This window comes from Tiliqua scincoides, chromosome 1, assembly GCF_035046505.1.
Source record: "Tiliqua scincoides isolate rTilSci1 chromosome 1, rTilSci1.hap2, whole genome shotgun sequence".
Lineage (NCBI taxonomy): Eukaryota > Metazoa > Chordata > Lepidosauria > Squamata > Scincidae > Tiliqua > Tiliqua scincoides.
Window position 1 is genome coordinate 74,624,353 of NC_089821.1, and position 15,040 is coordinate 74,639,392.

Below are 15,040 nucleotides of genomic sequence, written 5' to 3' on the forward strand. Positions count from 1 at the left end.
TGAATCCTGTTTGGGGAGAAGGGTCTGGAAATAAACCCATAACCTTGAATTGTCCAATGAATAATAGATATTGAAACTTAGATTACAATTCATGGTGAAGCAATGTTAATAATAAGCAGCTTGTTCTGTGCTGCATCATACGTATGTTACTTTGCCTTGCAGGCAAATTGAAAGTTCAAAGATCACATTTTTGGAGTTCAAAAGGCAGATGAATTAGTTTTGGCAATTAAGGGATTTTTTACCATCCTTAATTCAAATATACTTTTTAAAAAATTGCCAGGTTATTATGATAGAAGCTCACCACCTCCAGGATACATTCCAGATGAACTACACCATGTGGCCCGGAATGGATCATTCACAAGTATCAACAGTGAGGGCGAGTTTATTCCAGAAAGCATGGATCAAGTAAGTGTTTTCATTTTGCCTCTGAAAAGGACAACAAATGGTGGTTTTAACCTTTTGCATGCACTTCAGCTAATGATGAGAGAATCAGCACAGTCTTGAATTTTGAGTTTTGCAGCTTCCTTAAAATGGTCAAGACACTTTTGTTTTTTACCTTTTTGAAATCTGTTCATCTGAGAAAAAGCTGAGCATTACTGTTGAGCATCTCCTTTAACTTTATATATCAGAAGAGTAAAAGAAAATGTAAAATGTAGACTTAGCAGTGGATTTCTTTTCTATTTCCTTTAACAATAGTCTTTCCTAACATTTCTGTAGAGATTTAGGGCACAATCCTAAGCAGGTCTACTCAGAAGTAAGTCCTATTTTTTCAGTGGGGCTTGCTCTCAGGAAAGTGTGGTTAGGATTGCAGCCTTATTCTCCCTTGGGTCTTAATAAAATGATAGTAGTAAATACAGTAGGTTCTCAGTGGCTTATGTGTTGGTCCTATTTTTACATTTAAATAGGTTATAGAAGCTGCATTGCACAGAGGCTTCCTCACCACATTCTGGAGTTTTCTATAATGGTTCTTCCTTAGGCACCAGGAGTACTAAATCATGTTGTTTTACCTTGTAGCTACTCCTTTCCTACAAGTAGAGGAGTATTATCTTAAGACCAAGTGTCTTCCTTGTCTCATTTTGCTATTCTCTCAAGCAGGTCAGAAGGGAGGACTGGGTGTTTTCAAGGGATTGATAGTATAACTGTGTCACCTCTTAAGTGTGTCTGTTCATAAACCAAATGCCAAGGCCTGAAGGCAAAATAGAAAAAGAATGTTAATTTGAGCAGCAACCTCCCTTTTTTAGACACTGAAAAAGAAACGATCTTATTACACTGCTGCACCTTTCTGGGCAATATGCTTTTAGCTGACGAAAAATGTCCTTAACCCTAGCAGCTTCACTTTTCTTTCCTTTTTAAAGCACACTTTTCTTCAGAATGGCTTCTTCCAGAGGAAAAAAATAATTTTTCTCTAGTTTTTTATGACTGTTTATTGTAGGGAGAGCCTTAGTTGCCCTAGGTGTCCCTTCCACATGCAAATTGACATGTTACTTATACAACAAGGTACTGTACCGTGGCTAGTGAATCACATGAGCATTAGTACAATTGCCGGGATGTGTTTATAATTGTCTATTATTGCATGTTACCTTTTTACTTTTCTACAACACTTATTGAAATCTGATTAATGCCACCTTCTGAGAGCAATAGTCCCTGCTGGCAGGATAACTTTCTGCAGTATGTGTTTTGAAACTGGCACTCCAGTCTCTGCTGGTGAACATTGACAGATGACTTTTTTAGTGACTGAGTCTTCTCTGTGTGCCATTTAGCAATTAGTTTTGAGAACATATGCACTCATGTCAGATGAAAGCTATTCTAACTCAATCTTAGGTTAGTTTTTCTATTTTTGTTCAAACTACACTATGCTGCGTTTACTCAAATTCACATTTACTCAAATTCACATGTGGTTTTATATTTAGTCATGTCATAACTGCTAGCTGGCATTAAGGGAGCTCTGAGTGGTCTTATCCACAGCTTTTTCAGTGTCATTTCTCCTTTAGAGAGATTACGAATGGGCTTTTTTAACCTTCAAAGGACTTAGTGACTCTTCTCAAACAGAACTTTAATGACTATGTGTTTCAGTGCCTAGCATGTCGCCTATTACATAGTTTGAAGAACCATAGATAGAAAAGTTTCAATTCATTTGCCTTTCACTTTTTTCAGATGCTGGATCCCTTATCACTAAGTAGTCCTGAAAACTCTGGCTCAGGAAGCTGCCCTTCACTCGATAGCCCTTTAGATGGGTAGGAATTAGTCATATTCTACACATCTTTCTCCTCTGTGATTCAGTGTCACATAATGTGTGTTTGTATACACAAGGGTGCAATAGTCAATGCTTTTTTGTACTTCTAGAGACAACTATCCGAAGTCCCGGATGCCAAGAGCACAGAGCTATCCTGATAACCACCAAGAATTATCTGGTGGGTAAAACAAATGTGTGTGTTTAAAATAGAATCTATCTTTTGTGCATGTATCCAGACATTCATTAAAGTTACAAAATTTTACCTAGTAGTATTTTATTTGTCATAATTGTAGGCACTATCAACAGACTACAAAAAGTGCAGAGAATACTACCTATGATAATGCCAAAAAAAAGATTCTTTACTAAAGCCAGGTAAAGGAGATGAGGTGTGCTGAGAGATGTGTGCTCTCATAAGCCCGAGATGGGAGGAATAGGCAGTGGGTCTGACAGAACTCATGATTCTGACTCAGCTGTTGGGCATGATGTTCTTATTCAGGACATACGGGCTCCTCATTTGTCAGGGCACAATAGAGAGGCAGATAAGCAGGTGTATCTTTATCTCAGCAGTGACCAAGGAAGAGGTGCAATGGAATTTGAAGGCCATGTCCTACTGAAGACCATGATCATGTCCACCGATGAGTCATCAGTGGGGCAGAAGGTGATAGCTTCTGTCATGATGGCTGTGGGCCTGGGAAAGGTTCCTCCTCCAGGGATCATTGCCCATGAACAGAGAGGGGCTGCAGCATCATCAGCCTTTTGTGACCAATCATCCTTGGACAAAATCTATAGAGTGGCAGCTTAGTTTTCTGTTCACAATTTCACCAGACGCTATAATATCCTTGTTTTTATTTTGGCAGATGCTGCTTTTGGTAGGCAGGTTCTGAAGCCTTAGATTCCCTCCTCTTACCTGGTCCTGTCTGGTTGTTCTTTAGCTCAGGTGTATCCTGAAGGATCAGGAATGCCCCAACTTCCTCTTTCAGATAAAATGAGAATTTCATATTCCAAATGCTTGTTTTGGGAAGAAGAATTAGAAGGACATTCCACCCACCACGTTTGCACGTTTCGGCATCTTGCTAGTCTGGGTGAAGGCATGCCCTGGGCTGGCCCTGCTGTACTATTGTGTGTGATAGAGGGTCTTAGGTTAGACACTGTTCAAGTTGCATGTTCCACATTGGTTTCTTTTTGCTGTTGGTCACTTTGTGTTTTGCACAAGTGATTTAGCTATGTGTAGCAGAGAGCGGCATTGAAGAGAGGTGGTGCTTTCCAGTTTCTCTAGCCTGGAGGGTGGGTTCATCTCAGAAGAGGAGGAGACATTCACAGTGGTTGGCCCTGTGTCTAGTGATGTGGGAGGGGCAATTCCAAAGAATCAGGAATGTCCCCCTTCTTATCCTCAGAACAGAAATTTATGGTAAGAAGTTATCATTCTCTAATTTTCTAGGTCAGTGCTTCCCAAAGTTTTGAGCACTGGGATGCACTTTTAAAAATAATCTATTGCGACCCACTAGACAAAAAAGAGATCTAGAAAGAAATATTTTATTAATAATAAACTGTTAATTTATTAATTAATAGTTATGGTGTTCTGTGCCCCCAAGGCTGCTAGAGGCCTTATATATAGTATGTGTGTGTAGACATTTGCTAGACTCTCCCTAGAAATGGAGTTCAAGGACTGTTCACCCAAACCTTTACAGTCATTCCAGGTAACCCAAAGGCAGAACTGGAGAGCAAGATGTGCATTTAGGGACTTTCAGGCCAGACAAAAGGCTGATACTGGGTTCACATGTAATATTCAGCATGCCAATTACTAGAGAAAAATAGGAAAATGTGACACTTTAATTTGGGGATATGAAGATTACATCATACCACAAGTTAGCATTCCAAGCTAATTTCCTTCTGCAAACTGGGCAAGTTTTTTTATTTTTTAATGTTTCAAACACGTTTCATGATCCACCAAAAATTGGCTCATGACCCACTGGTGGGTCCCGACCCACAGTTTGGGAAACACTGTTCTAGGTGATGGATTTGACTAGGTATTTTTCTGAGCCAAGATGTAGTTTAATAGCTTTCAATCATGGAAATGCATTCAAGTCAGGCAGTTAAATTTGATCATGTTTGTATTGGTTATCCTTTTTATTTTATTTTTAATTTATCCTTAAAGGCCACCTAGAGATCTCAAACAGGCTTCTAAAAAAAATTGGGCTTGTATGAGAGAGAGAATCTTTTGAGCTAGGAATCTTTGGAAGCATTAAAAATGCTTGTACATTTAAACATAGTTTTGGAAGTCAGTCATTAGGGGCAAGAAGTGAGCTTTGAAGATTACTGACTTTATTCTACTTGCATTTCTTCTGAAATCAAAGGATACTTCTTGCACTTTTCATCATGCCATCAAAAGTAAACTTGCTGTATTAAAACAATATACCTGGGGCAAACTGGTAACTGGTACAGTATATACCTAGGACAAAACAGACCTATACTCTGCTCTTTGTGTAGTAAAACATGTACTTATTCTTCAGATTTGTGATTAGATGTAATGTTTGAAATAACCCTAAGACTCTGTGTAGTCTTGAGTAGTTCACTTAACCCGTTTCCCCCCAAACTCAAATAGCCTAGTGGAAAATAGTGATAACTTTGTTTCCACCCTTCAGATTTCGATCTCCCAATATTTGAAAAGTTTGGCAAAGGTGGAACTTACCCTCGAAGGTATCATATTTCATACCATCATCAGGACTACAGTGATGGTGAGTTGCAAACCCCTTAGTGCTATTGGTGATTGTTTATATTATACAAAACTAATGCACAGAATGATCAATCAGCATAATTCAGTATCTGTAGCACCTGTTATTTGGGCTATGTGAAATTCCTGACTTTCTCAACAAGAAAAAGTTTCACATTTCACATTTTTAGTTTGGGTATATAATTCTAATTCTTAGTCTTAGTTAAGTGATCTTAGCCATCTGTGAATGAATTTAGGAGCATAGTTGATTCCTACAAGTTCAGATTGCCCTTCAGGCCAAAATGCCCACCTTCCTTCCTTTAAGTTGGGTGTAGCTTGAAGATGAAAAGCGCAATTGTTTGCACTCCATACTGTACTTCCAAACAAAGCTCCCTGGGTTTGGACATTAGAAAAGTTTGTTGTACACAGAAGGCTAGATCATGTGCACATGCATTTGATGAAAACTGGATATTTTTTTTAGTGACAAAATCTGAGTTGCTTTGTTTACCAATATTAGCCTCTTTGAATTGCATTATAGATACTGTTGAATTTAATGGATGTAACAATTTTCCTATATTATTAAATTATATGTAAAAGTAAAGAGTTGTGAATCCCTTCATAGTTTTGTAGGGATAGTTTTTAAGACATTAGTGAACAGAGGATAAGCAATTAATTCTACAATCAGGCAATTAGGCTGTCATCTTTTTATTGAGTGAAAGCTTTTTATGACTCATTTTCATCAAGGAGGCTCTGGGTTGTATCCTAAGCTTTTCTTGCTTCAAAGAATGGACTCCTTATGATAATACAATTTCACAAAAAATTGTGTTCCCTCTGGATGACACCTCCCATTTTCTTTGGTTGTCCAAAGAGATCATCTTTTATCCAGGGGATTGTAAGTAGTATGCACTGCTAAGTTGCAAATGATAGCTCCAGATCTGTTGCGCTAAATCCATGTCATTTGCTTCCAGTGGAGTGTGCAAACAAAGCTTGTGGTTTGTGGTCCTGTATTGTAAGATGTTTTCTCTGCAGGTCGTAAAACTTTTCCAAGGGCTAGAAGGACCCAGGGAAACAGTTTGAGGTCTCCAGTAAGCTTCAGTCCAACTGATCACTCTTTGAGCACAAGCAGTGGAAGCAGCACCTTCACTCCAGAATATGAAGAAGGACGGATGCGAAGAAGAGGCAGTGATATAGACAATCCTACTCTGACTGTAATGGATATCAGCCCGCCCAGCCGCTGTAAGGAACACATTACATTGCACATAATATATTTGTGACAGCTTATCAGAACTGATGAAGTTAGTGGTTCACACTTCTTTCTTGGTTGAGTTCTTTAAATTTATCCCACTGTGTTCTTATGCTGCTCTTTGCATGTTTACATTACACACCTGCAAAAAGAATGATTTCAGAGTAAGCATGCTGTATTGTCAAGCAGTAGCCCATCTTACTGGTGAACAGAGCTGGCAGGAAGGGAAGATTTCGACCTTGTGTTTCAAAAGCAAGCTTTTGAAGGACAATAGTCTTTGTAATATCTACCTGTCCTGATGTCACTGAGAATGATGTGAGGAAGACCTATGGCTACCTGTAAACAGAGCCCTGAACAGAGGCAGCAGCCAGAATAAGGGTTGGATTACGTTATCTAGTCTGAGGATTTCCTGTGACCTCTATCTGGAAAAATAGCTAGTACAGATGCACTCCTCCACAGAAATCAAATGCGTAATTATGAGTTTTATGACTGACTAAAGGTTGTTTGTGGGAAGAATAGGGAATTCTGCAAGATGCAACATATATGTATCTGAAGTATTGGTTTGGTCTGTCATAGCTGGGGAAAAACTGTCTTGTACTCTAAGTAAGGTTGCTTAGTTTGTTGAACGAAAATCTTTCTCTTAACAGGAGGCGTTGATATCAGAGGTATAAAAGAGTTAAACTAATACTCTATCATTAGTTGCGTGGATAGATTTATAAGAGACCTCAGTAGACAATGCATGAATGACATTGTCCTCCTTACAGGAGCTTTATACAGGTCCAGCCTGTTTATACACTGATTTTTTATACACGGATTTGACTCAACACAAATGGCCACTGCAAATGAGAGAGACTGTGCTGATCCCTGGAGAAGGGGAAAAATGCATCCCTTTAAAATCAGTTTAAAAAACTGAACAGTCCTTTAACAGTAACCTCCTTAATGAGAGGGAGCGGGCAGCTGGCTGACAATCCATCGATCCTCTCTCTCCAGCGGACCCCTCCCTTCCCCCTGAGCACCTGAAAGAAAGGTGATCATTGTGCATTGGTGAAGGGAGGGGCTGAGTGAAGCATCTTTGTAAGCTCTTGGAGGAGGACTGATTGATGGATTGTCTTCTTAATGACTCTTATCTTACATCACAAAGGTCAGCAAGGCTGTTTTTAAATCATCGGAGCAAAGAAACTTTGTTTATTTAAATTGATTTGCTATAGTGCGTTTTTTGGCCATCCACGTGAGTGCTTGGAACAGAACCCACGCGAATAATTAGTCTCAACCTGTAGCAGTATTTGCCCTGAGCTTTTGAAGCAGAATGTGCTTAGCATTATGATTATTGGCATTTCAGTCTGCAAACCAGCTAAAGTGGAACATTTTGATTTTAAGCTAGTGAAGTAGCAAAGCTAATTTTGATTTGCTTGTGAATTGGGCTCCTGATTTTTTTCTCACCTAAAAAGGTTCTTCACATATTTCAGCTGTAAAATGTTTTGTGTATGCTGGACTGCTTGCATGAAAAATGCTATGTTTCTTGAATTGTTTTGATACTTTCCTTAAGTAATAGAATTTGAGGGGTTTTCTATGTTCTATTTACAGCACCACGAGCTCCAACTAATTGGAGACTTGGTAAACTTTTGGGCCAGGGGGCATTTGGCAGAGTTTATTTATGCTATGATGCAGACACGGGACGAGAACTAGCTGTTAAACAAGTTCAGTTTGATCCTGACAGCCCAGAAACCAGCAAGGTAAGAAAAGGTTATTCAGAAATGCATCATCATTTTTGGATGGTCTAAATGTACTGATGATTCTCATTCTCTTTGAGGCCTGTTCTTAATTTTCGTGTCATTGTGGATGCTGATAATTCTGTTAAAGCGTGCCAGGGAACTCTAAACTGTTTCTGTAATTTCATCTTTTTAATATGAGTGAAGCTTCTTACAGCCCAATCCTGAGCTGCCTGGCGGGCGGGGCTGCAGCGGTGCCAAAAATGTCTGCCACTGCATCCAGCGCACCCCAGGCAGTCCCTGCCACCTCAGAAGGAGACTTTCGTCCCTTTTCCCTGGGTATAGGGAGTAGCCCTGCAGTGGGGCTACTCAACTCTACAACAACCCAAAGGTCGGTGTAGAATGAAGAACCTCCGTGTTGGGCGGGCGGGCGGCCTGACACGGAGGCTCAGGATTTGGGCTCCACCAGTCCCACCTTTCTCTCGCCCCACTGTCTCCCCAGCATGTCTTCTCCCCGCCATCCCCCTGTCCTGGGATGCCTTCTTTCCACCCACCCCCCACGTCCCCACCTATCTCTCCACTGCCTGGTGGTCTGCTCAACTGCTGAGCAGCGGAGCTCCACCAGTGCTAAGGCCTGCTAATGTGCCTTACAGCACGTTTGCGACAGTGCCAGTGCTTACAGCTGGCACGCACTCTTTAGGATTGAGTCCTTAGTTCAGTAGAAAATAAAGAAAATGAGTTCAGTATGGAATCTGAATTTCACATAAACTTCCTCTAAGGCAAATAAAGATGCTTAAAGGCATTGTTTGGCTTGTTTTATTGGGAAAGTGAGATGATTAGATTTAATCTTGCCAAATGTATGTGATTGTGCTGGTGATAACTTTTGTCAACATCTATAGGTTTCTTCCCAACTTTATAATATTGTGTGGTGTTGAAAACTTCCTTTTGGAGTTTTGCTGTCCGTGTGTGTTCTCTTTGCTGAGTTACTTTGCCATGTAAACATTTAAGACTGGTGTTTTTCTGTGTGGTCAAAAATGACTCCAAACCCTTGATAATGGTGTAAATAGGCACCTTTTGAAATGGTATCCTCTTGTGTTACCTTTTCCAATGTCTATTGCTATGCAGTCTTTCCTGCATTTCGTTTTAGGTTTTGAGTGCTTTGGGACCAGGGAAGCATTTGTTGATTTATTTTGCTATGTAAAGTGCTTTGTGAACTACTTTTTGTGGAACAGTGATACAGTAGGCCCTTGGAATTTGTGGGGAAATCTGTCCCCCTGCAGATGTCGGTTTCCCTGGATAATCTAATCCATGGCCCACTCGGGAAAGTGGAAGTGCTTCTTAGAAGGCTCCGGCAGGCCTTCTGAGATGCTGGGAGATTGCACGTGACCTCCCCATGCCTTTGAAGGCTTGTCAGAGCCTTCTGAAAAGCACTTTCAGTTTGACAAAAAATGGGCGTGCCTTCTGGATGCCTCCGAGAGCCCATGCCAGCCTCCCTGCACCTCAGAACCCCTCCCAAACTTGACCAGAAGGTCATATGAGCCCTTCCAGCATAGGTTGGCACCCATGTATAGTCAAATCCATGGGTGCCAAACCCTCTGATAAGGAGGGCCCACTGTATAAGCAGTTTATATAGCAAAATAAATCAGTAAATGGTTCCCTGTCCCCAAAGGGCTCACTTTCATAAAAGAGATGCAGAGAAATCAGCAACTGCCACCAGGAAAAGAAAACAAAATAATGCTGGAGTTGCCCTTCCTTTGCTAAATATTTGAGGATACCACTTGAAAAGGTGCTTCTTTGTCCAATTAGTAGATTTTGTGGTCTGGAAAAGTGAGTTAATTACAACTGTGGAGTCTACTTTTTACACCTGCTGTGAGTGATGAAGGAAGGTTGAAAAATAGTATATCTGCTATTTGTAGCAGGCTTCTTTGCAGTCCCCATTGTTAATTGACTAGAGAAGCAGAAGAGATCTTGTGTTGTGTTTTCATTTCAGGGGAGCCTGTGCAGAAGTAGTTGAGATGGGAGAATGTCTTCTCTGTACCTCTCTGAGAATTGATAGTTCTTAATTTCTTGGGGGGGGGGGCACCTGAAATAGTCTGTGACTAGTATCTTTTTCATAAATCAGGAATTACATAATAGCTGATGTATTGTTGATACTTAGCTAGATGTGTGTATGTATATGTGTATCTGTGTATTCTGTTCCAGAACTCCCAGTGAATAAAAAAAAAAGTGGATACCAAATTAGAGGAAAAATATCTTTAAAGATCCACTTCCAGGTTTCTTGCTTTTCTGTTGTCAACCCAGAATGCATTGGTATAGACACTATACCGCATTCAGCCTTTAGATAGGTGAATAATAGAATGAAATTATAATTATTTAACAGTGTGAAGGTAGGAAATTGGATTTTGGTGCTTTTTTTCCTTGTTACAAAGCATTTAAAGGTGGTCCCTGGAATCAGTGGTAAGTCAAATCAGTGGTTACTGAGGTCAGTGGTAAGCCAATTCGGTGGATGCCAATGTCATACCTGTATGTGCCGCCTTTGCAATTCTTCTGTATATGTATTTTGTTTAAATTCATCCTGAAAGTTTTTATTTTCTTTTTTTTTAGGAGGTAAATGCACTCGAATGTGAGATTCAGCTGCTGAAAAACCTGCTGCATGAGAGAATTGTTCAGTATTATGGCTGCTTGAGGGATCCCCCAGAAAGAACACTCTCTATCTTCATGGAATATATGCCAGGGGTAAGATATCTGTAATTTCCACAGTGTACATTGCTCAGTTCTGGAGATCAGCAGGCACAGCAAATGCTATTCAGCTCACCACAGCAAATGCTCAGCACAGCAAATGCTATTTAGCTCAAAGTTTGACACCCCTATCCTAGCTGCAGCCTGAGATCATGTCTCCTACCTAGTAAGACTGATCAATCTAGGAGTCTTCAGAAAGCCATCTGACTCTGTCTTAAAAAATTTCAGACTCTTTAAGACTTTGTCAGCAGACTCCCTTCCTTTTTTTAAAAAGTTTAGCCTCCATAAGTTCCAGTGTACTTAAAGCTTCAGAGCGCGTTACCATAGTCTTTCGAGACTGAAGGTTGCCAACACAACACTTAAAGCTTGCTGCTCAGTGATTTGTGTTTCAGTTGGTCCTAATAAAGATATTGCCAGATTGTAACATAGTTGAATATTGTAACGTAGTTGGGCAGGAGGTCTGGTCTAGAGGGTAGAGCCTCCGTCTGCCTGAAGATAACATCCACAAGGTCGCCAGTTCGAGGCCACCGGCACCGTGCGACCTTGAAGCAGCTGACAAGCTGAAGCCGACCTATTCCATCTGCTCTGAGCGTGGGAGGATGGAGGCCAGAATGTGAAGCCAGATGGAATGAAACACCTTGAATGTAGTGGTTCTTGAAAGAAAGAACCTTCTTTGAAATTGTAAAAATCCCTATTTAATAAGGGATTTAAATAAAGCCTGCCTATGTAAACCGCCTTGAATAAAGTCTTGAATAAAGACCAAGAAAGGTGGTATATAAATACCTGTTATTATTATTATTATTGAATATGTTTATATAAAAAAGATTCACTCAAAACATTTTAAAATATACAGTATCTTCTGTGAGTTGTATCCCAAGGTGATACTCCATGAATTGGAGAACGTGGTGATAATAACCAGCTATTCTTCCTGCTGCAGTACCCTCCCCCTTCCTCAGGAGTATATTTTCAATCTGTGCACAGAAAAGGGAGATAACAAAAGTGGCCTCTCACACAAAAACAGAACTTTGTCTGTTCATGGAATGACACCTTAGCCCAGAAGTTCCCAAACTTTCTTGGTTCACAGCACCCTTTGCGTCCCCATAATTTTGTCATTGTACCCCTAGGCTTACCTGACTATTCTTTTGCTTATTTTCATTGAAAATTAAAAATATCCCACAGCGCCCCGTGAGTTCATTTCAGTGCCCTGGGGTGCTGCAGCACACAGTCTGGGAACTGTAGCCTCAGCTCCTTATATTCAGAATGCCTTTGAGTTTCACATCTTTGCTTAGGTGCTAGTACAGTGGTTTCCAAACTGTGGGTTGGGTCCCACCAGTGTGTCATGACCTGATTTTTTAGGTGGGTTGCGAAGCTGATGGCTGACAAGGAAAACGTATTGAACCTTATAGAAACCAGAACGGAGCAACACACGCATGTTTACTCATGCGTAGGCAAGTGTGCCTTGGTTTACTTTGAAGGGCAGGCTGAGGGGAATGCAACACCACCAGAATGGTCCCAATCCAGTGAATGCAGGTTCCAAAAGACTAGAGAAGGAAGTCACCCACCCCCAGCGGATAGCGAAAATGTATTGAGCTTTATGGAAAGATATATTGAACTGCACATGTTTGTTTACTCATGAGTAGGCAACCGTGTATCGAAGGCCAGGCAAAGGGGAACTCAAAGCCACCAGTGTGGTCCTGATCCAATGAAGACTCCAGAAGGCAGTCCCCCCACCATAGTGAAAAGGGTAAAAATAGAGGCTTGAGCAGGTAATAGTGACAGGGTTTTTTAGTCTCATAAAGCTAGGTGGGTGTCAATAGAATGTTTAAAAAGTGGGTCCTGGTGCTAAAAAGTATGGAAACCACTGTGCTAGTATTATTTTAGGCCAAATAGAGAGTGGTATTCAAAGATCGTGTCTACAAACCTTTGAAATGCAATTCTAGAGGCATGGTTCTATTATTAATACTGACTGCTAAAGTATTTCATATTTTCTTTGCCTGTAGGGCTCAATTAAAGATCAATTGAAGGCATATGGTGCCCTCACAGAGAATGTGACTCGGAAATACACCCGGCAGATTTTAGAAGGAGTTCACTATTTGCACAGTAACATGATTGTACATAGAGATATTAAAGGTAATGGGTGGCGGTGAGGGGGTAAGAGATTTTAGTATATTTACTGAACTGTAAATGATATTTCATTATTTTAAAATCCAGTTAATCAAATGCAGAGATTGACTCGCATTTTTTATCATAGACTGGTAAAAGACTAATTTATTTAAATCAAAGGTTGGAATTGTTCTTAAATTGAAAATGATTGGTAGCAGACAGTGTTTCAAGTTGAGAAGCATAACATCCTTTGTTTTACATGGGACTGAACAGATTGATTCATAATGTATTGTCAAAAGTCTGTAAAGAACAAATCTCGAAGATGGTGGGAGCAAATCACTAAATCTCAGTTGACATTGCTGATCATAATGATAATGAGTGAGCCTATCTCTATTCATTTTTGACCACTTTTTCTGTATTGGGATTTTCACTGCAAAAGAATGCAAAAAGCAGAGCTGGAGTATAAAGAAATCATCCCACTACCAGTGTGACAGTAAATATACAATATTGAGTTCTTGAGGAGCTTCCCATAGAACAGTTCAGTACAGTAATAATAAAAACACTCCTATAAAGTAAGTCAGTATTATCTTCATATTGCAGATTGGGAGCTGAGGCTGTGAAATAGTGACAAACTTGAGAACATGGCTGACATTTGAACTAGGGGTGCCCTGACTCACAGGCCATAGTTTTTATCTGTATGCTACACCAATTTACGAAGCAACCAGAGACTTTCCTAAACTTGGTTTGAAACCTCCAATCTCTCTTCCTGATCCTTTTACTTCTGGCTTGACCTGGTTCTGTAGTTAGGACATCAAGATATCCACTGGAAGAACTGCCCGGAAACTCTGTAGTATTCTTTACAGCCCAATTCTAAATTTCTCTTTAGAAGGAAGGTTACATGCAATTTAATTTAAAATTCTCTGGATGTATGGAACTATATGTGTACAGCTGTTTAGTCTGTGGCAGGGGACCATTTACTGGTGCACACACAGCAAGCTATTTCTCTCTATTTTTCAGGAGCAAATATTCTCCGGGACCCTGCAGGCAATGTTAAGTTGGGTGATTTTGGTGCCAGCAAACGGCTTCAAACAATTTGTCTTTCTGGCACGGGAATGAAGTCTGCCACAGGAACACCATACTGGATGAGTCCAGAAGTTATCAGTGGAGAAGGTTATGGAAGGAAAGCAGATATCTGGTATGTTGATATATTCCTAAGGGAAATATTTGCACAGGGACTCAACACTAGGTGATACGCCAGCTGTGTTACGGTATGCATATTCTCTCTTTGTATGGGTGTGCACTTGGTCATAAACTTAGATTTAAAAGTTATGGAGAGAAGGAAGGAAATCTTGGCATGGCATTAGTAAGCATGTTCATGTTAGTGACCTTAATCTGTTTAGTTCTGTGAAACAGTTCTGATGATAAAGTGATAGAAGGATTTTTTAAAATTTTATTTTATTAAAAACGAATTTTAAAAAAATGAAAAAGTAAAGATATTGCAAGTTGTGTAGTAAGTGCAGAAATCTCGATCTACATTTCTTTGTTCTACTACAAAATTATACAAAATATTAGCTATCAAATCTTAAGCTGACTGCTACTTATTGAAAAGTACATTTTCAACACCAAAGAAAAATGAGAAAAAAATAAAATTTAAATTCCGTATCTACTCATCGAATCCATAGGCTTTTTGGCCTGTTTCCCCCTTGATGTGCAGGAAGTCCATGAATGGTTTCCAATTGTCCATAAAAATTGTTACTGACTTATCTTTAAGAAGAATTGTAAGTGTGATAGAAGGAATCTTGAGCCTAAAGTGATCAAAGCTTAACCTGCAGAGATGGCTTGTCAATATAAAAAATGAATATAGCTCACAAGTCTGATACCCACTCTAGTATTAGGTATTAAAACCCAGAGTTTGGGAGTAGGCTACACTCTCTGTGGGATTGCTAAGGCAAGCTACAGAAGCTGCTTGAAGTCAACCCAAGTGGCTTAGCAGTAAATGTAAATAGAAATGAGAGGCTAGTTCCAAGGGTTATCAAGAGCAGGGTAGCACTTCCTGATAGTTCAACCTAGGTTGAGCTATATTGGTTCCACCTACGTTCCAAAGATAGACTATTGAAGTTTTACAGTAATATCTAAAGATTTTTAATAATTATATATACAGTAACTAGTTACTTGTATGTTGTCCATCTGATCCAGTGGGACAATTTTGATGTTGTAATAGTATAATGTATTCAGCTCTGGCTTTATCCATTAAAAATGTTGTATTTTGAATTGAAACAAAATTGTGTTCCTCAAGCAACTCT

The 15,040-nt window shown here is 39.9% G+C and overlaps 1 protein-coding gene across 1 annotated transcript in view; it reads left to right on the top strand.

Annotated features, from left to right (window-relative positions):
* The window catches only part of MAP3K2 (mitogen-activated protein kinase kinase kinase 2), a 30,909-nt gene that overhangs the window by 15,494 nt on the left and 375 nt on the right, over window positions 1–15,040 (top strand). Inside the window, exons 8-16 of the mRNA XM_066632084.1 lie at window positions 281–405; window positions 2,155–2,234; window positions 2,344–2,411; window positions 4,876–4,968; window positions 5,973–6,179; window positions 7,771–7,919; window positions 10,500–10,631; window positions 12,635–12,764; window positions 13,755–13,932. Of these exons, the coding sequence (XP_066488181.1) occupies window positions 281–405; window positions 2,155–2,234; window positions 2,344–2,411; window positions 4,876–4,968; window positions 5,973–6,179; window positions 7,771–7,919; window positions 10,500–10,631; window positions 12,635–12,764; window positions 13,755–13,932 (1,162 nt within the window). The remainder of the gene's footprint in view (window positions 1–280; window positions 406–2,154; window positions 2,235–2,343; window positions 2,412–4,875; window positions 4,969–5,972; window positions 6,180–7,770; window positions 7,920–10,499; window positions 10,632–12,634; window positions 12,765–13,754; window positions 13,933–15,040) is intronic.